Raw genomic sequence first — 21,847 nt, forward strand, 5'->3', positions numbered from 1 at the left:
CTAGGGCGACCAGGGTCAAGTTAACTGCTTATGCAGTAAATTCTCAGGCCTTGAATTTAGGATTTGAATGGCAGTTCTCAGCAAGATACCATGGACTGCCTCAGTTTGCCCCTACAAAGGGAATGAGAAGCCAAGAGGGAGGGGGTAAGGAGGGAAGAGTAAATCTCATTTACAGCTTGTCTCTCCTGGGACGGGGGTGGGGCTGCAGGGATATTGGCTCCATTGCTGGGAGGTGCCCTAATTAGAAAGGAAATGACAATTTCAGATTCTTTCATACTAAATACCTGAGTGTGTGTGTCTGGTCTAGGATACAAGTGAAATGCAGAGTTCAGTGTGGGGACATTGTTATAAATAGGAGAGCCTGGAATCTCACCTCTCTTATCCCTTCCCCACCAGACACTCTGCCCTCTGCACTGGAGAGAGCAAGAGGAAAATCCCTGGGAGCTTTCAGACAAGGTGAGTTTGCAGGTGGAGATTCTTTAAATGATGAGAAATTCCTGTGAAAACATCTTCATGAGATTGTCATTAAAGCTACCAACCAAACCCAGCAACCACGGTGCACGCAGCCCTAAATCTCAGCCATTGATTAGTGAGGAGACCCAGAGGCACTGCATGGAGACCTGTGGACACTTGGAGAAACACTGGTCTATGGGTTTGTGATGCTAAAAGGGTAAATTTAAAGCACACAAAGGACAGCACCTTCCGGCTCAGATTTCACTGCTCAGTCAGTTTCAATATGGGGTTGGTTTCAAACAATAAATAGGCCGAAAGGCTGAGAGCTGACTGGCTTCCATGGTATCAGTTTGTTCAAGGCAAGAAACTGGTGGATGCCCAAGGGCTGTTAAGTCTAGTGCAGGCCTGCGCAAAATACAGCCCATGGGTCGGATCCACCCCACCAAACCATCGGAACCAACCCACGAATACCACTCCCCATCTGAAAGCCACTCAGAAAGTGACTGTGAGCCCGGAGGGGAGCGGGGAAGGCTTTAGGCGCTGCTGCCACCCCCAGGACAATCTCATTGGCCGGTTTCTGACCAGAAACAAAGCACTGTGCCAGCTCCCCTCTGGATCATAATTATACACACCCACATGGCCCTGCAGCCTGAGAGAGGGTTGGGCAGGCTCCCTGCCTGCCTGAGGTGCTTGGCCTGTGGCCAGGAGTCACTCAGATAAGTCTCCTGTCCAGAGTTTGCCTCTGATAGCCCAACCTCTCCCTTCCCTTCCTCATCTCTGCTCCTCACTCCTGCTCCCCGCTTTGCATACCCAAACTCTGTCCTCCTCCTGCAGCTATATTTGCAAGACCTCTCAGTGATCAGAAACCCACAGCCCCTTATTTGTCCACTAAATCACTTCTCTAAATTAAAAGTACTTTAAATATCTAATGAGTAGTTGGCTAATCCAGTGTCCTAGATCACAGCCTGCCTACTTCACCCAAACTGCCTCCTACACGCCCCCATCTGTCCTGCATCCCAAACCCTTACCCCAAGGGTCCTCCTCCCAACACACATCCCAGATCCTGCATTAATGTAATGAAAGAGTGCAGCTCTCAGCCACATTCCATTTGGCCCCCTATCAAAATGAATTGCTCACCCCGTCGAGTGGATTGGCTCCCACTGAGCCATGTAAGTGAAAGCTGAAGCCAGACTATTTCAGACAAGAAAAGAGGCACAAATGTTTGATAGGGAAGAGAATTTGCTGTTGAAACAAATGAGCAAAGACCTGGTGGATTCTCCATCTCTTGAGGTCTTCAGATCCCTGGGGGACTTTCTAGAAAATACACTGTGGGGAAACAGCTTTGTGCCTGGGTAACTGGACTGAGTGTAATGGCTTGTGACACTGAGGAGGTCAGACTGCATGACTAAGGATATCTTCTGATCCCATGAATCCATGAATTTTAAGATCTCATCATGCTAACACTCAGCACGTGTTTAATAATAAGCATCTGAATGGTGGTGTTAACTTCACTGACTCTCTTTTGGAAAGGATTTATAACGTCTCTGTCAGATGAGAGAGCAAAGTTTGTGCTGCAAATCCATGAATGAAGACTAAGGGTTTTAAATACAGCAGCCTGCATTTAATCTATGTCCATGTCCAGGCAGATGAATACGTGGCTTATCAGAAACACTGGGTGCTGATAACTAGATCCCATTGTTGCAGACACAGTAATATTGTAACTCAAGCCAGATACGGAGAGAAATGAATGTGGATTTGGGATCTAACTTGTGTGCGCTGTTTATGGAATATCTAGACTAAAGCTTTTGCCCACAATGGCAGAGTCTAGCACATGTCACCAGGAACAGAGTCTGGGGAGAATTGGGGGGTGGAAAGGATTAAAGCCCCTTCTGAATTGTCTCCAATTCCCCTTCTCCCCCTGCCAGGCTGCAGAACACCCATGTCTGACTCCAGCTCAGCCTCCAGCCTGCAGAGCCAGGGACAGGAAATGGCCGTGGCGGAGCCGGTGAGCTTCCAGGAGGTGGCTGTGTATTTCTCTGAGGAGGAATGGGCTCTGCTGGACCCGGGCCAGAGAGCCCTCTACAGGGATGTGATGCAGGAGAATTATGAGGCTGTGACCTGGCTGGGTAAGGATTCCTGTCCCCTTGGATAACAGAAGCTGGGTGGGCTCTGGAGCAGCTGGGTTGGGTTTGGTTCAGGTTAATTCATTGCCTCTGCCCCCAATGTCAGGAGTATCTACCCCAATAATCCTAACAGTGAAAGACTGTCCCTTCCGTTTCCCCTCCCAGGGAAAGCAGGTTCAGGGAGATAAGAATGATGCTGCTCTTCCCACAGTTAAGGTCTCAGTGCGCTTCCTTCCTGTCTTGCCCATTTTATGCCTTGACTGGAGGTGTGAGTAGAAAGGCTCAGGCAGGAACAGCAAGTACCAGAGTTCTGGGTCTGGCTGCTCTTAGTGCCTGCAGGTTCCCCTTGTTGGCAGTGTGCTGAGCCAATGGAAGCAGGGTGCAGGTCCCAGAGTCCTTCCCTACCTGTGGCTAATCTCTGACATGCTGGTTCTTGCCAGTGGGAGGGGCTGGATGCTGGGGCTGAGGAAGGTTGGATGAGGCAGTTCATGCTCTGCAAGTGTTTTGTGGGAAGTGGCTCGATAGTAGATAAAAGTGAGCAGGGCTCTGCTTGCATTTCAGGCACAGGCTGGGTTTCCTTACAAAAGTTCAGTTTCATTGTCTCTGGGGCTCACTTGCCTCTTCCTGTGTGAATGTCTGGCTTCCTGTGTGAATGTCTGGCTTCATGCTCAGGTGACCTGCGTTCAGCTCTCTGCCCGTCTCAGACTGCCTGTGTGACCTTAGAATCATAGAACCATAGAGGTGGAAGAGATCTCAGAAGGTCATCAAGTCCAGCCCCCTGCCCTGGGCAGGACCAGTCCTAGCTAAAATCAACCTAGCCAGGGCTTTGTCAGGCCAGTCTTAAAAACCTCTAGGGATGGAGACTCCGCTACTTCCCTAGCTAACCCATTCCAGTGCTTCACTACTCTTAGAGAAATAGTTTTTCCTCATATTCAACCTGGACCTCTCCCACCTCAACTTGAGACCATTGCTCCTTGTTCTGCCATCCGTCACTACTGAGAACATCCTTTCTCCAGCCGCTTTCAAACCTCCCTTCAGGAAGTTGAAGGCTGCTGTTAAATCCCCCCTCACTCTTTGCTTCTGCAGACTAAACAGACCCAACTCCCTCAGCCTCTCCTCATAAGTCATATGCTCCAGCTCCCTAATCATTTTGGTTACCCTCTGCTGGATCATCTCCAATGCGTCCACATCCTTTTTGTAGTGGGGGGCCTAGAACTAGACAATACTCCAGATGTGGCCTCACCAGTGCCAAATAAAGGGGAATAATCACATCTCTGGATCTGCTGGCAATGCTCCTCTTAATGTAACCTAATACACCATTAGCTTTCTTGGCTACAAGGATACATTGTTGACTCTCATCCAGCTTTTCATCCACTGTAATCCCCGGGTCCTTTTCTGAAGAATTACTACTTAGCCGGTTGGTCCCCAGCCTGTAACAATGCTTCAGATTCTTCCGTCCGAAGTGCAGGACTCTGCACTTGTCTTTGTTGAACGTCATTAGATTTCTTGTGGCCCATACCTCCAATTTGTCTGTCACTCTGGACCCTATCTCTGCCCTCGAGCATGTCTACCTCTCCCCCTAGCTTAGTATCATCTGCAAACATACTGAAGGTGCAATTCATCCCCTCATCCAGGTCATTAATAAAGATGTTGAACAAAACCCGTCCTAGAACCAAACGTTGGTGCACTCTGCTAGTAACTGACTGCCATCCTGACATTGAGCCGTTGATCACTACCCCCTGGGCCCGACCTTCTAGCCAGTTTTCTATCCATCTTGCTGTCCATTTATCCAATTCACATTCCCTTAACGTGGTGGCAAGAATATTGTGGGAGACCATATCAAAAGCCTTGCTCAAGTCAAGGTATATCACATCCACTGACTTTCCCATGTCTACAGAGCCAGTTACCTCATCATAGAAGCTTATCAGGTTGGTCAGGCACGACTTGCTCTTTGTGAATCCATGCTGACTATTCCTGATCACTTTCCCCTCTTTCAAGTGCCTAAAAATGGATTCCTTAAGGATCCCTTCCATGATTTTTCCAGGGACCGAGGTAATTCTCGCCTATACTTCTCTGGATAGTCCTTCTTCCCTCTTTTGAAGATGGGCAGTACATTTGCCTTTTTCCAATAATCCGGGATCTCTCCCGACCTCCACCACTTTTCAAAGATAATGGCCAAAGCCTCCTCAATGACATTTGCCAACTCCCTCAGTACCCTCGGATACATTAAGTCCAGACCCATGGATTTGTGTATGTCTAGTTTTTCTAAATAGTTCCTAACCTGTTCTTTACCCACCAAGGGCTGTCCTTCTTCATCCCATCTTGCGTCACTTAGTGCATTAGTCTGGGAGCTGACCTTGTCCGTGAATACAGAAGCAAAGAAAGCATTGAGTACTTCAGCTTTCCTCACATCATCTGTCACTAGATTACCTCCTTCATCCAGTAGGGACCCCACACCTTGTCCGATCACCACCTTCTTGCTAACGTGCCTGTAGAAACCTCTCTTGTTATCCTTCACATCCTTTGCCAGTCACAATTCCAATTGTGTTTTTGCCTTCCTGATAAGCCCCTGGCATTTTCGAGCTATACATTTATACCCCTACCTGGTCATTTGTCCAAGTTTCCAGTTTTTGTAAGCTCCCTTTTTGTGCTTAAGTTCACCAAGGATTTCCCCTGTAAGCCAATCCGGTCTCCTACCATGTTTGCTTCTCTTGCTACCCATCGGGATGGTTTCTTTCTGTGCCTTCAATAAGGCTTCTTTAAAATATTGCCAGCTCTCCTGGACTCCTTTCCCCTTCATGTTAGCATCCCAGGGGATTTCTGCCCATCAGGTCTCTGAGCCAGTCAGTCTGATTTTCTGAAGTCCAAGGTGTGTATTTTACTACTCTTTTCTTCCTTTGGTCAGGATACTGAAATCTACCATCTCATGATCACTGCTTCCCAGGTTGTCTCCCACCTCTACTTCCCCTATTAGTTCCTCCCTGTTTGTGAGCAGAAGGTCAAGTTGTGCACGGCCCCTGGTTGGATTCGTCAGCACTTGTACCAAGAAATTATCCCCAACATTCTCCAAAAACTTCCTGGATTGCCTGTATACTGCTGTATTGGTCTCCCAGCAGATGTCAGGATGATTAAAGTCCCCCATGGGAACCAGGGTCTGCAATCTGGAAGCTTCTCTCAGTTGTCCAAAGAAAGCCTCATCTACCTCATCCACCTGATTCGGTGGCCTGTAGTAGACCCCAACCACAACATCACTGCTATTGTTTGCACCTTTAAACTTAACCCATAGACTCTCAACAGGCTTTTTTCCCCTCTATATACTGGAGTTCTGAGCAATCATAGTGCTCTTACATATAATGCAATTCCTCCTCCTTTTCTCCCCTGCCTGCTCTTCCTGAACAGTTTATATCCTTCCATGGCAGTGCTCCAGTCAAGCGAGTCATCCCACCAAGTCTGTTATCCCAATTAAATAATTTCTTGGACTGGGACAGGACCTCCAGTTCTTCCTATTTGTTGCCCAGGCTTCTCATATTGGTGTACAAACACCTCAGATAACCAGTTGATTGCCTTACCTTCTCCATTCGAATCAGGGGTCCTCTGTTGCTCTTTCCTCTTTGCATTCCTTCCCAGTATCCGACTTTCCCACTCCCCTCAGGGTTTTGGTCACCATCCCCCAATGAGCCTAGTTTAAAGCCCTTCTCACTAGGTTTGCAAGCCTGCCCACGTAGATGCTTCTTCCTCTTTGTTAGGTGGATCCCATCTCTTCCTAACAATGCTTGTGCTCGGAACAGAGTCCCATGGTCGAAGAAACCAAAGCCTTCTCTCCGACACCACTTGCGCAACCATGCATTTACTTTCTCAATTCGAAGATCCCTGCCCAGTCCTTTCCCTTCAACAGGGAGGATGGATGAGAACACTTGCGCTCCGAATTCTCTGATCCTTCTTCTCAGTGTTACATAATCCGCAGTAACCCGCTCAAGGTCATTCTTAGCCATATCATTAGTTCCCACGTGGAGAAGCAGGAAGGGATATGATCTGAAGGCTTGATCAGTTTTGTAAGACTCTTAGTCACATCCTGAATTCAAGCTCCCAGTAAGCAGCACACCTCAGTCCCTCTTAGAAGAGACTCCCCAACCACCACCACCTGTCATCATCTTATGGGGGTGGTGGTTGTGGAACCCCCATCCCTAGGACTATGCATCCCATGCCTTGTAGTACATGGTGTTCCCTTCCTGTTTCTTCCTTGTGAGGTCCCTTCCAAAGCATTCACCACCAAAGAGCCTGAAAGTGATTACAGGCAGTCCCCGGGTTACGTACAAGATAGGGACTGTAGGTTTGTTCTTAAGTTGAATTTGTATGCAAGTCAGAACTGGTACATATTGTAGGGGAAACTGTAGCCAAACATTTCTCCAGAGCTCAGTTTTATTCTCCCATACCTCACTTCCCTCGGTCCTTTATTCTCAAGCTGAGGTGTCTGCTGAGAAAAGCCGCTCCGCGTCTCCCTGGTCTGCTGGGGGGAAGCAGCTAGTGTGGGGTTGCCTTACACAGTTTGTAAGTAGGGATCTGATGTAAGTCGGATCCATGTAACCCGGGGACTGCCTGTACTTACCTTTATAGCATTGGGGGATTCCTGTGCTGGCCTTTTTCCCCTCCTAGACATTACCTGCTGCCAGTTCTCTTTCTAGTCCTGTACTGCCCTCTTGGCTCTTCCACCTGCCGTGCTTCCAGGATTAAATGCTGCCTTCTATCGAGGAAGTCTTCATCCTCTCTGATCTAGCGTAGGGTCGACACTTGGGCCTCCAGTCTTCAAGTCCCATGGAGTAAGTCTACACTTGCTCCCTATCTTAAGATAGGGATGCAAATGTAGGCGACCAGAATTGCTAATGAAGCTGGGATTTAAATAGTCCATGCTTCATTAACATGATTACGCCCACGTGCTAGTTCGAATCACAGCTGGTTGAAACCAGGAGCTGGGATGTGGTAGTTCAAACCAAAGCCCTTGGTTCGAACTAACATTACTCCCTGTGTGCGATCACCTCTCTCTTTAATAGCTATTATGGTGTGTCCTTGTTTCTCAGGGCTGGGAAGGGTACCTACACTACAGAGGGGTGATGCTTAGCTCCATATGAGCATCCCGATAGCACAATGGAGTCCTGATTTACACCAGAATTCCCAGGTGCTGCTGTGATTGATAATTTTGCTTCCTGCAGTGCCATATGAATTGCTGCTAGTGCCACAGTGTTATGGAGGGCAGCTCTTTCTAGAGCTCTGATGCCAGTGACACTGGCAGAGCGTGCAGCTTGCCCATGCAGCACAGCCCAGGGTTGCCACTAAGAAAAACCCAGACTCCATTCAGAGGCTCAAAGCGCTCAGCCAAGTTTGTGAAAAGGAGCAGGGTGCTAGTGTCCCAGCTCCTCAGGCACAGGTTCAGTGAGACTTGTCCCAACCCAATAACAGTACCAGCACAGTCAGAATGCTGCCTCTCAGCCAGTATCAACATGCCCCTTCTGTGACTTCTCATATAGTGTGTGACAAAGTCCCTTGGTAGCTCCCTGGGGTTCTGTGCTTCTTGGCAGATACTTGGGCACCTCAGAGACTCACAGGGCCCCCTTTGTTGTCCTGGGATTTCCCTAGAGGCAAGGGTCCCCACTTACCAAGTTATTCTCATCACAGGCTAGTCATTGGGGTTCACCATTTCCTTGCTTTGCTCTGCTCCCGCTGTGCTCTGCTCCCGCTGTGCTGTGCTGTCAAGCCCCCTGTTGCCTGAGATGAATCCTTTTATGGGAACCTGGAGGCCTTAATTGGCAGCAGGTGCTTAATTAACTCCAGCTGCAAGCTGCCTCCCAATTAGGCCTCTATTTAATATCCTGGCTGCTGGGCCGTGCTCTGGTGAGGCTAATTTAGACACCAGAAGGTATTAACTCACCTACCAGTATGGCTGCCTTCTGTAGGCTTTTGTAAACCTTCCATGAGGCCTCGGTAGCTCCCTGCTTTTGGGGTGCTGTATTTTCTCCTGCACTCCTCTGCTCTTCTTCCTTTTGGAGAGGGGATGTCTGTGGGTGGGGCGGGGCTGCTGTTTTTGTGGCAGGCAGACCCTGGCTACCCTTACATTTTGGGCCAGGCCCCTTTTTCCTCCTGCCTTTTGCAAGCAGCTTTCCCCCTGTTGCCTCAGCTAGTTGCTGAAGGTGCACAGGGGTTGGGGAGAGTCTCTGTTGCCCTGCCTTCGGGTGGGGGGGAGGCCCCCCTCACATCTCCCATCTTCTTGGGAGTCTATTTTTGTTCCTTTTGGGGGGTTTTCACCTCTGCAAGCCTGAATTCCACCATTCCTGTAGTTTCCGCTTTCCCTGAGGCCGAGGAGGCATCTCTTCACTACTTGCCTTCCTTCTCCGCTGCTTGTCCCATCTACCCTCTTGTGTGCCTATACCCCACCCCCATTCTTCTCTTAGGCGCTAAAGCTTCCCCCACCTTTTAATTACCACACACACAGCTTCACTTATCCCCATGTTCTTTAAATAATAATTTACCCCTCATCTCCCCAGTGCAGCCGGAGGAGCTGCTCTTTCCATTCTGTGTTGGGAGCTGTACACCTTACTCTTCTTCCCTTCTCTTTTCTGAATCATCGCCCTCCCACCCCACTTGCAGCCTAGTGGAGGGGGGGGGGAGCAGTGAACCTCCTTTCTTCCCCTTCCTGCTCCCTCCTCTGGCATATTCGGTCCTCTCCTAATTGGTTGTTTGTCCTTCCCTCCTGACCCATGACCATGATGGAGGGGTTGTCTGGTGACACCCCTGCCAAACCTTTCCCACTCCTCCCTAAAAACAACAGACCCTCTGAGGTTGCCGGGCCCTCTGTCACTATGGTGGAAGGGGCAGACATGGACGAGGACTCCAGGGCCTCGACTGCCCCTGCCATGGCACCTCTAGTACTCATTGAAGAAACTCACCTGAAGGGTAGGAAGGGCCAGCGGACCAAGAAGGGCAAGAGCCCCGCCTGGAAGGCAAAACCTGAGGTGAGGGCTCATTCCCTGGCCATTGCCCCCATGCAGGCCGCAGCCCCCCTTCCTTCCCGCTCCCCCTGTTCCTTCCACCAGCTCTGGGGGCGATGGTATCCCAGCCCCCAGGGAGTATACCCAGGTAGCTGCCATCCCCCCACCTGCCACCCCCAAAGTTGCCTCCCAGAATTCCATCTCCGGCGGCTGCGGCCCCTTTTCCACCCTGACAAAGAGGCACGGGGTCCGTTGTCTCCGTGTGGCGGCCTCGCCCCACGTGGAGACCTACGTACTGGCGTTGGCAAGCGTGGTGGGGCCTGTGGCCGTGGTGATAGTCTCTAAGATGTTCAGAAAGGTGGTATTCTTTCTGGCATCCAAGGCCGCCACCGCAGTGGGGGGAGTCCATGTTCCCCTCGAGCCTTTGGAGGACCTGGGCATATGAGTGGTTTTGTCCTCTGTTCTTCCCTTCCTCCCCAATGCTGGCCTACTACCTTTCCTCTCCACCCTGGGTCCTGTCAGGTCTGTCAGTCCTGAGTCCCCTTCTCTAGGCTGCAAAGACCCTACCCTCTGCCACGTCCTTTTCTTTTGCCGGCAGGTTTCTATCCAACTACTGTCAGCGGGACGTGGCGGAGAAGCCCTAGAAGGGTCACTTCTGGTGCCCCATCAATGGGCCTGATACCAGGTGTACTATACCATGGGGGACGCCCGGTGTTTTCTCTGTTGGGCAGCGGGGCACATCTGAAGGGGCTGGCCCTGTTTGGAGAGGCACCCGGGACCCCCAACGCCTGGGAGGGCACTGGCCCCACCATTGCCACTGGCCCTGACGGTCTGGACCTTGGGGTTGCCCCTCCTCCAGTTGTGACCGTGGTCAATCTTGCTCGGGCTCTGCAGAGCCCAGACAAGTGTGCAAGTGCTGCTGCCACTGCCAAAAGTGGCAAGGTCGGGCCCACGGAGGAGAGAGCGACGGGACTTGGGCAGGACCTTGGGACAGGAACCCACAAGGGGAGAGGCAATTCTTGACTTAGTTCTGAGTAGAGTGCAGGATCAGGTCCAGGAGATAACCGTTACAGGACCGCTTGGGAATAATGATCATAATATAATAACATTTAACATTCCTGTGGTGGGAAGAACACCTCAGCAGTCCAGCACCCTGGCATTTAATTTCAAAAAGGGGAATTACACAAAAATGAGGAGGTTAGTTCAGCCAAAATTAAAAGGCACAATGACTAGTGCCAAATCCCTGAAAGCTGCATGGAAACTTTTTAAAGACACCATAATAGAGGCCCAACTTAAATGTATACCCCAAATTAAAAAACATAGTAAGAGACCTAAAAAAGAGTTACTGTGGCTTAACCACCATGTAAAAGAAGCAGTGAGGGACAAAAAGGTATCTTTTAAGAAGTGGAAGTCCAGTCCTAGTGAGAGAAATAGAAAGGAACAGAAACACTGTCAAATCAAGTGTAAAAATGTAATAAGAAAAGCAAAAAATGATTTTGAGGAACAGCTAGCCAAAAACTCAAAAAGAAATAACAGTGTTTTTTAAGTACATTAGAAGCAGGAAGCCTGCTAAAAAACCGGTGGGTTCCCCAGACAATCGAGATATAAAAGGAGCAATCAAGGACGGTAAAGCTATTGCGGAGAAACTAAATGATTTCTTTGCTTCAGTCTTCACGGCTGAGGATGTTAGAGAGATTCCCAAATCTGCACTCTCCTTTCTGGGTGACGAATCTGAGGAACTGTCCTGGATTGAAGTGTCATTAGAGGAAGTTTTGGAACGAATAGAAAAACTTAATGTTAACAAATCACCGGGACCGGATGGCATTCATCCAAGGGTTTGAAAAGAACTCAAATGGGAAATTGCTGAACTATTATCTGTGGTTTGTAACATATCTTTTCAATCGGCTTCCGTACCTAATGACTGGAAGGTAGCTAACGTGACACCAATATTTTAAAAGGGCTCTAGAGGCGATCCTGGCAATTACAGACCGGTAAGTCTAACTTCAGTACCAGGCAAATTAGTCTAAATAATAGTAAAGAATACAATTATCAGGCACGTAGAAGAATATAATTTGTTGGACAGAAGTCAGCATGGTTCCTGTAAAGGGAAATCATGTTTTACTAATCTATCAGAGTTCTTTGAAGAGGTTAACAAACATGCAGACAAGGGGGATCCAGTAGATATAGTATACTTGGATTTTCAGAAAGCCTTTGACACGGTCCCTCACCAAAGGCTCTTTTGTAAATTACATTGTCATGGGATAAGAGGGAAGGTCCTTTCTTGGATTGAGAACTGGTTAAAGACAGGAAACAAAGGGTAGGAATAAATGGTAAATTTTCAGAATGGAGAGGGGTAACTAGTGGTGTCCCATAAGGGTCAGTCCTGGGACCAATCCTTTTCAACTTATTCATAAATGATCTGGAGAAAGGGGTAAGCAGTGAGGTGGTAAAGTTTGCAGATGATACAAAACTGTTTAAGATCGTCAAGACAGAAGCAGACTGTGAGGAACTCCAAAAAGATCTCACCAAACTGAGTGATTGGGCAACAAAATGACAAATGAAGTTTAATGTGGATAAGTGTAAAATGCACGTTGGGAAAAATAACCCCAACTATACATACAGTATGATGGGGGCTTATTTGCTTATGACAGATCAGGAAAGAGATCTTGGAGTTATCGTGGACAGTTCTCTGAAAACTTCCACACAGTGTGCAGTGGCGGTCAAAAAGGCCACTAGGATGTTAGGAATTATTAAGAAAGACATAGAAAATAAGACACAGAATATCTTACTGCCTCTGTATAAAACTATGGTACGCCCACATCTTGAATATTGTGTACAGATGTGGTGGTCTCACCTCAAAAAAGATATTTTGGCCTTGTAAAGGGTTCAGAAGAGGTCAGCTAAAATGATTAGGGGTTTGTTCATTCTTGCATCTCCTGAAGGAGATGAATTGTGGTTCCCTCTTCTTCTACGCCCTGGAGAAAGAGGAGTGCTAAAAAGCACATTGTCTGCCTTCTGGCATAGGATGGCACCCCCCTCACTGATCCAGTGGAGATGCGCGAGAGGGCTCATGCCTTCTATCCCTCTCTGTTTTCCCCGGATCCAGCCAATGCCCACAGTGTTCTCTGGAACGAACTCCCGACGGTCAGCATGGGCAATCGGGACCAGCTAGAGCTGTGCCTCTCTCTGGCCCAGTTCTCGGAAGCCCTCCATCTCATGCCTACCTGTAAATCCCCGGGCATGGATGGACTGACCGTGGAGTTCTACCACGTGTTCTGGGACATCTTCGGCCTGGACCTTGCTAGCTTTTGGGCTCAGTCCTTGGAGAATGGAGTCTTCCCTGTATTGTGCAGGCGAGCCATGCTTGCCTTGCCTAAGAGGGGGGACCTCCGCAATCTGAGGAATTGGTGTCCCATCTTGCTCCTCGGCATAGACTATAAAATCTTTGCCAAAGCCATTTCCCTAACACTAAAGTCTGTGCTGGTGGATGTGGTCCTTCCGGACGAGACCTACACCATCCGGGGATGTACCATCTGTTACAGCCTCTTCCTGGTCTGGGATCTTCTAGAGCTAGGGATTTGGGATGGTTTGTCGTTCATCCTCCTGTCCTTGGAGCAGGAGAAGGTGTTCAACCGGATGAACCATGGGCCCCATTTTGTGGGGTTTCTCCAGGTGCTGTACGCCCTAACCACACTGGTCAGCTTCGAGGAGTATGTCACGGCTGTCTGCTGTCAGGCCAGCTGTACGGTCTGGCCCTGGAGCCCTTCCTCCATCTCCTTCGCAAGAGGTCGATGGGGTTGGTGCTTCATGAGCCAGAGATGAGTCTGATCCTGTCGGTGTATACCGTCAACATGCTCCTCTTGGTCCAGGATCCGGGCGACCTGGCAAGGGTGGAGGCTTGCCAAGCCATCTCCTTGTTGGCCTCCTCTGCCCGGGTCAACTCGATCAAGAGCTCTGGCCTAGTGGTAGGGGCTGGGTGGTAGGCGGGCTCCCTCCCAACCATACTTCAGGCCATCAAGTGGAGCGCGGGTCCGCTGCTCTATCTAGGTGTTTTTCTCTCTGCCATGCATCCCTCTCTGCCGGAGAACAGGCAAGGTTTAGAGTTCAGCATGGTTGAATGGTAGCAGAGATGGACAGGACTCCTCTGGTTCCTCTCTGTCCGTGGGAGAGCACTGGTGCTTAACCAATTGGGCAGTCCGTGCTCTGGCACTGTCTCCACACCCTGGTCCCATCCCCAGGTTTCCTGGCTCATATCCAGCAGCTAATGCTGCATTTTTTCTGGCCAGGACTGCACTGGATCTCTGCAGGGGTTCTCTATCTCCCCCTGGAGGAGGGAGGACAGGGCCTGATGTGTTTGCATACGTGGGTTCATGTCCTCCACCTCCGGACCCTGCAGAGACTCCTATTTGATTCAGGTAGTCCGGCGTGGTACACACTTGTACATGCTTTCCTTTGCCACTTCTGAGACCTCCAATATGACAGCCAGCTCCTTTATTTGAGAAGTCTTCTGTGAGACCTCTCCAGGCTGCCGGCCTTCTACCAGGACCTCCTTCGAACCTGGAAGCTGCTTGTGGCAACCAGGTTCTTAGGAGCCACCATGGGGGCAGACCTCCTCGAGGAGCCCTTGCTACACAATTCCCATCTACATGTGCAGGCTGCAGAGTTCCCCTCAGTGCACCAGAGGTTGGTCCTCGCAGAAGTCACCAGAGTCAGAGACCTCCTGGACTACGACCGGGGAGACTGGGTGGATCCTCGGGCGCTCGCTCAGTGCATGGGGCTCTCCACCTTATGTACTCTCCTGTGCATACTTCAGGGAGTGAAGGACACTTTGCTGCCCACTGCTCGGGTGTACCTAAGCAGGGTCCTGCGAAAGGGTGCACCCTGCCCACCTCTCACCCCCGGCCCTCCTGATCTCTCCATCAGCCCCCATCCACATGTACCTTCCCGACCACCTCCCCCTTGTCACCCAAGCTGGCTGCACATGTTGCAGCCGGTCCCCTTCTGAACCATGCCAAAGAATCACCTGTACACACTTGTGCTTCACGCTTCACTTCCCCACCCTCATGTCCCACCCAGACACCAAGTGGCGGGAGCTCCTACCACCAATAGAGGGTGGTGAGCCCCGGTGGGCCAACCTCTATTTGAGCTTGGTTCCATGGCCCCCTGGGGACATCAGCTGGAGAATCCTGCATGGAGTGGAGAGCACAGGAATGTACTTGGTGCGGTTCACCCCTGTTGCCAAGACTTGCCTCTTCTGTAGCATGAGTGAGACCCTGGCACGCATCTACCTCTTGTGCGCTAGGTTACAGCCCCTCTTTTGTTTCCTCTAGAACCTCCTGTTGAGGTTTGGGCAACACTTTTCACCCCACTGGTTAATTTATACACACCCTATTCATGGCCCCACAAAGTGGTGGGACCTCCTGTGCAACCTCCTCATGGCTATCGCCAATTTGGCAATCTACAAAACCAGGGAGAGGAGGTTGGCTGGTGGAGGGGTCTGTCACTGTGGGGCCTATTTCCATTCCTGTATCTCATGATGTATCCGGGCAGTGTCCACTGGCTGACTTGAGACCTTCGGAGGGCAGAGGGTGCTGTCTGGGGTTCTCTGCTAGGTATCCCCATATGGTTCCCTCTATTTTAGCCCTTTGACCCTCACACCCATCCCTGTTTTCTCATTATTTGTCCTGTGTAATCAGTTGGTTTTCTGGGCTCTATAAACCCTCCCTGTAGGCTGGGCAGAGGTCCTTTAGATGTGGGCATACTAATGCCAGTCCACCTCCCGGACACCAAATAGTATCAGAGTCATGTAGTTTGCAGGCTGTATTCTGCCACATTTGAAACAAGATGCATGTTGCATTCCGTGTGTTGCTACCCCCTTAGCCTTCTGCCTGTTTTTTTGAGCAAAACATCCATATCCATTATCCCCTCATGCTGCTCATGTGCGCAAGAGTCAGTGACTTTCTGAGCCATCTCTTAGGACTGTTTGTTTGCAGTTGCTGTGGAGATCTGTGTGTTGATTGGCCTCCTCCTGCTCAGGAATGTGCTTGCCTGGTTAGTTGGTACCCTTTGCCCAACCATTCTGCCAACGCCTGCCTATTCTAGTTCAAAAATAGGGACATAAACAAGATAATCATAGTCATCCCATTAGAACATTCACATTGCAATGGCACATAGCACATTTCAACAAAAGTTTCTTGCAGTTGTGAAACAGCGGTAGCACAATGATCTCCATGGTCACATCACAGGTGGATCATCTGAACACTAAATGAAGGTCCGAGAACGGGTGGGGCTGAAGCTATGAGGAACACACTCAGAAGGTGTAAAGGTGATAGATTCTGTGCAGCCCTGGAGGGGCACCAGATCAAAGGCCAGGCTGGCCACAAGAGCCCAACTGGGAAACCACACAAAGGCTGCTGCTGGCAGAGTAGAATGGAGGTTGCAGAGGGGGAGCTGAGCAACAGCCGCAAGCACCAGAGAAGCAGCACGGCCCAGCTCTGCCCTGGCTTGTCTGGTGAGAAGCCTAGCACCACCCTGGGCAGCCATGGGAATGGCAGCTGTTGTGGGCGCTGGCAGGGCCCAACCAGATGCAGGCAATTGGGGTCAGGAGTGTGGCGCATAGGCAGGACCTGAAGCAACCAGCCAAATTTTCACTTAAATGCTCAGGCAACTTCCTCTGCCACCTCCTACCCCAAGTAGAGCATCTGAGCCAAAGATCAGGGCAAGCCCAGCCCACCAGCCAGGAGTCATGTGGACAGAGGCTTGGGGAGCTAGAGATTTGCTGGGTCCTTCCTCTATGTGGCCGCGGCAGTCTGAGCCCTGCCTGGGGACATTGGTGTCAGACCTGCAAGCCCTCACTAGAGCTCCCCTTCTGAGCAGTGTGTTCCTGTCTAGTCTTGGGATGCCAGGGGGATGAAACGGGCTGTGAGGGGGACTGAGTTGTACCCTGGAGAGTGCAGCAGAGTGCTCAGCTCCCCATGGGAATGAGCTGGGCCATTCCCAAGGCAGGAGGTGGGGGTGATTCACCTTTACTGCAGGTGAGTGTGTCCTGGGCTCTTGTACCAGCCAGAGCCCACTCTCTGCAAGGTGGGAAAGGAGCCGCTCTGGGTGGGGGACTCGGATCCTGGCTCTGGAAGCAGTAATGGCAAAGACCTTAATGAACAAGATCAGCACTTGGTTCATTGCTCTCCAAACAGGATTTCCAGTCTCTGAAACTGATGCGGTCTCCTGGGTGAAGCGAGAGGAGGAGTTGCAGGTCTCAGATCCTCAGAGCTGTGAGGAAGGGGAGAGCATCAGCCACACCCAGACAGGTGAGCAATCAGTTAAACTGACTCAAACCAATTTCTGTCTCTGAGATGTAACTTGTGTGTTTTTATGAAGTCTGTCTGTTCAGCTTGTCTTCAACTCCCATCAGTCTGTGGTGGGTGTGGAAAGGCTGGTTTCTCTCCTCTGTGGAAGGGTTGTGAAGGAGGAGGATGAACTCAGCTCATGATAATTCAACCATTATTTGAGAGTATCCCCCTTTTTTATTCCTCTTTTTTTCCTTTGAGGTTATCATGGAGAGTAACTCCTGTCTGGATTATTTCTCTATCCCAACAGGTGAGGGGATGCTGACTGAGAACTATAAGAGTCTTCAGCAGGAAGGACTGGAGCAAGTGGCTTTATGTGGGATGTTATTGGGAAGATCTGAAGGACACGTTTTCCAGATATGTGAGCAAGGAGAGAGCTGTGAGATTCAGCATAGCCCAGAAAGACAGCAGGGAAACCATCCAGAAGAGGGACAGGGTAAATCCAGTCATAGGAGTAGAGGGGAGAAAAGAAACACAGAAACTGTTCAACAGAAAATCCCCCATCAACAGTCACCCTGCTCTTACAGTGACTGTGAAACTCTTATTGAACATCAAAGTGCCCACACAGGAGAGAAGCCCTTCAAGTGCTCTGACTCTGGGAAAAGCTTCAGTGAGCACTCACACTTTACGAACCATCGGAAAATACATACAAGAGAGAGACCCCATCACTGCTCTGACTGTGGGAAAAGCTTCCATAGAAACTCTTACCTTGTTATCCATAAGAGGACTCACACCGGAGAGAAACCTTTCAATTGCTCTGACTGCGGGAAAAGCTTCAATAGAAGCTCAAACCTTGTTACCCATAGGATGACCCACACAGGAGAGAAACCTTTCAGTTGCTCTGACTGTGGGAAAAACTTCATTACCAGCTCAAATCTTGTTACTCATAGGAGGACTCACACAGGAGAGAAACCTTTCAATTGCTCTGACTGTGGCAAAAACTTCATTAGCAGCTCATACCTTCTTACCCATAGGAGGACCCACACAGGAGAGAAACCTTACAATTGCTCTGACTGCGGGAAGAGCTACAATAGAAGCTCAGACCTTGTTACCCATAGGAGGACCCACACAGGAGAGAAACCTTTCAATTGCTCTGACTGCGGGAAAAGCTTCCATAGAAGCTCAAACCTTGTTACCCACAGGATGACCCACACAGGAAAGAAACCTTTCAATTGCTCTGACTGTGGGAAAAACTTCATTACCAGCTCAAATCTTGTTACCCATAAGAGGACCCACACAGGAGAGAAACCTTTCAATTGCTCTGACTGTGGGAAAAACTTCATTAGCAGCTCAAAGCTTGTTATCCATAGGAGGACCCATATAAGAGAGAAACCTTTGCTCTGACTGCGGGAAAAGCTACCATAAAAGTTCAGACTTTGTTACCCATAGGAGGACCCACACAGAAGAGAAACCTTTCAATTCCTCTGATGGTGGGAAAAGCTTGTCAGAAGTCAAACCTTTTTAGACATAGGAGGACCCACACAGGAGAGAAACTCTTGACCTGCTCTGACTGTAGGAAAAGCTGCAGTAGAAGCTCATACTTTGTTAAACACAGGATGATCCACACAGGAGAGAAACCTTTCAGTTGCTCTGATTGTGGGGAAAAGCTTCAGTAAAAGCTCAGACCTTGGTACCCGTAGGAGAACCCACACAGGAAAGAAACCCTTCACTGCTCTGACTGCAGGAAAAGGTTAAGTCAGTACTCCTGCATTACTAGCCATTCGATAATATGTACAAGAGTCACCTCATAACATCTCTGATTACAGAAAAGGCTTCAAACACAGGTTAGACTTTGTTAAACATAAGACAACCCACAGAGGAGAGAAAACCATTCAGCTGCTCTGACTGGGGGGGAAGCTTCAGTCAGAGCTCAAATCTTATTAGCCGTTGGAGGACTCATAGAGGGCATAAATCTATAACCCGAGTTCCCTTTAGCCTGTGTGGCCAGTTGGCTGTGACACAGCCTATTAAATGCCATGCAAGCTTTTAGGGCTTTGAGGGGGGAGAGATACCTCTATCTACTGGTCTCAACCTTGACCCAGACATGCCGTGGCTGGAGGACAGTTGGCTATCCCATGGCCCCAGCCCCATATCTGCCATGTCAGGGAGAAGTGTGTCTTTCTCCTCCTCCTTCACAGTAGCACTTAAGCTGGGGGAGCGAGAGCTTGTGGGAGTCTTCTCTCCTCATTATCGGCAAGGAGTCCAGTGGCACCTTATAGACTAACAGAAGTGTTGGAGCATAAGCTTTTGTAGGCAGACCCAGTTCGTCAGATGCATGTGATGAAGTGGGTCTTTGCCCACGATAGCTTATGCGCAGTCTAACACTTCTGTTAGTCTATAAGGTGCCACACGACTCCTCGCCGCTTTTGCAGATTCAGACTAACACGGCTGCCCCTCTGATACTTCTCTCCTCGTTGTAGCCTTTCAGTGGCCTGCATGTCAATTCCCTCCATCTTTGAGATCACACCCCCACCTGAAGCCCTCAACTAGTATTCCTTGTTAAATTTTCCATCCAGGAGTAGAGCGAGTTTTTTCTTGTGCACACTAAGTGACATGTTGTGCACTTGTTTGGGTGTGTGTCATTGTGGCACACGAGTTACTGAGAAGTTTTACACATGCATGTATTTTATACACACACACACACACACACACACACACACACACACACACACACACACTTCAAATTGTTATGGAAGAAAAATACTGAAACAAAAGGTAATTACCAATGTGCATGACCCAGAACACATGCACTCTGAAAACTTTCCCGCTTGGCGCCCGGTTTCATTCCCACCCAGCCTTGATCCACTGTTTCTGCATCCATGAGTTCCCCATCTGCTGCACCTGCACTCTTTACCACTAATCCTGCATTGTGCCCTCTTTGCCTGTAACTTCTGCAGTGTGCCGTTCATCCCAACCACTCCACTTTCCTCCCAGTCTAATCCAGTGAAAGTGTACTTTGAAAGAGCTAGTAACAGAATCGTCATCCAAATTTCGCCCTCAGTTTGTTTCTGTGGTGTAGTGGTTATTATGTTTGCTTAACAGGTCAAGGGTCCCTGGTTTAAAGCCAGGCAGAAACAGGGTCTTCTCTTATTGCTGCTCCCCTTGGTGCCCAGGTAAGCATACCTTCTGCTACCTGGACTAAGCCCAACTTCCACATGACAGAGGGGGTGACATCAGCTGAGAATGCCCCTTGGTGCCAACCTTGGGAAGTGAGATGAGTTAGGCCAGGAACATGTTGGAGGCTTGTGGCTTGGCCTCTCCTGCCCTGGGAGGTTGGTGTATGGGGCTGGCTCCCCCTGGTACCTCCCTTGTGCTCAAGAAGGAAGTGAGGCAGGAATGGGGCAGAGGAGGGAGGCCAAGCTGAGGGGGGCAGGAGAAAAGCTCAACATCTCAGTAAGACTTAGTAGGGGGAGCAGAGCCCCTCCCTCCTCTCCCGCTTTGATCTGCCAAAACCAGTGGGGTGGGGCTGGCTGTGGGGAGGCAGGGTTCTGTGCCTGTCTCAGGGTATCCCAGAGAGGCTCCTTGCAGCCCAGGAGAAGAAGGGGGCTCTAAGTGGAAGGAAAAGAAGCAAAGCTGGTCCCAGAGGGCCTGGGCCAGGGCTCCAGTTTGGCCCAGCTGAGTCACAGGTGTCTTGTGTTGGTCCCATGGTGTAAGAGGCAGCACTCAGGACTCTGAATCCTGCAATCAGAGTTCAAATTTCAGTGGGACCAGCTGATGCTGGGCTGGTTTCTATGTGCTGGTTATTACAAACTCTTCAAAATACATCTTCTTTGGCTTCCTTTCCTGCAGGCTCCCTGGAGAGGAGTTTGTGCCCCCTGCTGTGAGCCTGAAAACACCTTCCCCCTTGTCAGGTCTGTCTCTTGTCTGGCAGCCTGTGAGGGGCTGGGGTTCTGGAGACGCAGGGTCAGGCCTATGCATGGCTGCAGACAGCAACAGAGTCCCAAGAGCAGAAGGCTGAAAATTCTGCATCAAACCTGCCCCCTGCTATGGTCCTGAATGGTGACCTTGACAATGCAGCGCTATTTTGGGGTACGGAGGCATCTTTAATATCTATCCTGCGTGTTAACAGTGCCCCCTTATTTTGAAATACAATAGGCTCGCTATTTCAACATCCCTGAACCTCATTCCATGAGGAGGAAGGGACATTTTGGAATAGCAGGTTACAGGCAGTCCCCGAGTTACGCGGATCCGACTTATGTCGGATCCGCAGTTACGAACGGGGCGTTGCTCGCCCCGGAGGATGGGAGCGGCAGGACGCCCAGATGCGCTGCGGTCCCGCCGCCTGCGTCCTCCGGGGCGAGAAAAGCTGCTCCGCGTCTCCCTGGTCTGCTGGGGGGGAGTCCCCCCCAGCAGACCAGGGAGACGCGGAGCAAAACTGAGGAGCACGCAGGCAGCGGGACAGCCCAGACTTAGTAGGGCTCCCCCCAGCAGACCAGGGAGATGTGGAGCAAAGCCATGGAGGATGCGGGCAGGACCGCAGCACGTCTTGGCGGTCCCGCCACCCGCGTCTCTCTGGTCTGCTGGGGGAGGTGGGCGCACTTAGTGCGCCCCCCGGCTCTTCCCCCCCAGCAGACCAGGCTTTTCTCGCCGACGACGCCTGGGGTAGAGCAGCTGGGGCACTACCAGTTTGGTCCCACAGCACTGCTCCTCGGCGCTACTGGACCAACACGACAGCACCCCAGCTGCTCTGCCCCAGGCATCTCCAAGTCAGCCGCTGCTGAAACTGAGCAGCGGCTGACTACAGGAAGCCCGAGGCAGAGTTGCTCTGCCCCGGCTTCCTGGAATCAGCCGCTGATCAGTTTCAACGATTCCAGGAAGCCCAGGGCAGAGCAACTCTGCCTACGGCTTCCTGTAGTCAGCCGCTGGTCAGTTTCAGCAGTGGCTGAATCTGGACGCCAGTTCCGACTTACATACAAATTCAATTTAAGAACAAACCTACAGTCCC

General features: G+C 50.3%; 2 protein-coding genes across 3 annotated transcripts in view; both read left to right on the forward strand.

Annotated features, from left to right (window-relative positions):
* Positions 1 to 21,847, forward strand: part of LOC149522394 (zinc finger protein RFP-like) — a 97,392-nt gene that overhangs the window by 5,420 nt on the left and 70,125 nt on the right. The window lies entirely within an intron of this gene.
* LOC142821538 (uncharacterized) lies at positions 250 to 21,489 on the forward strand. Its single transcript, XM_075912772.2, is given in 5 exon segments — positions 250 to 456; positions 2,379 to 2,579; positions 16,750 to 16,863; positions 17,153 to 18,236; positions 18,238 to 21,489. Coding segments are annotated over 4 exon segments (1,515 nt in total). The 5' UTR covers positions 250 to 456; positions 2,379 to 2,392; the 3' UTR covers positions 18,368 to 21,489.

This window comes from Pelodiscus sinensis, chromosome 19 (assembly GCF_052426305.1).
Source record: "Pelodiscus sinensis isolate ZL-2025 chromosome 19, ASM5242630v1, whole genome shotgun sequence".
Lineage (NCBI taxonomy): Eukaryota > Metazoa > Chordata > Testudines > Trionychidae > Pelodiscus > Pelodiscus sinensis.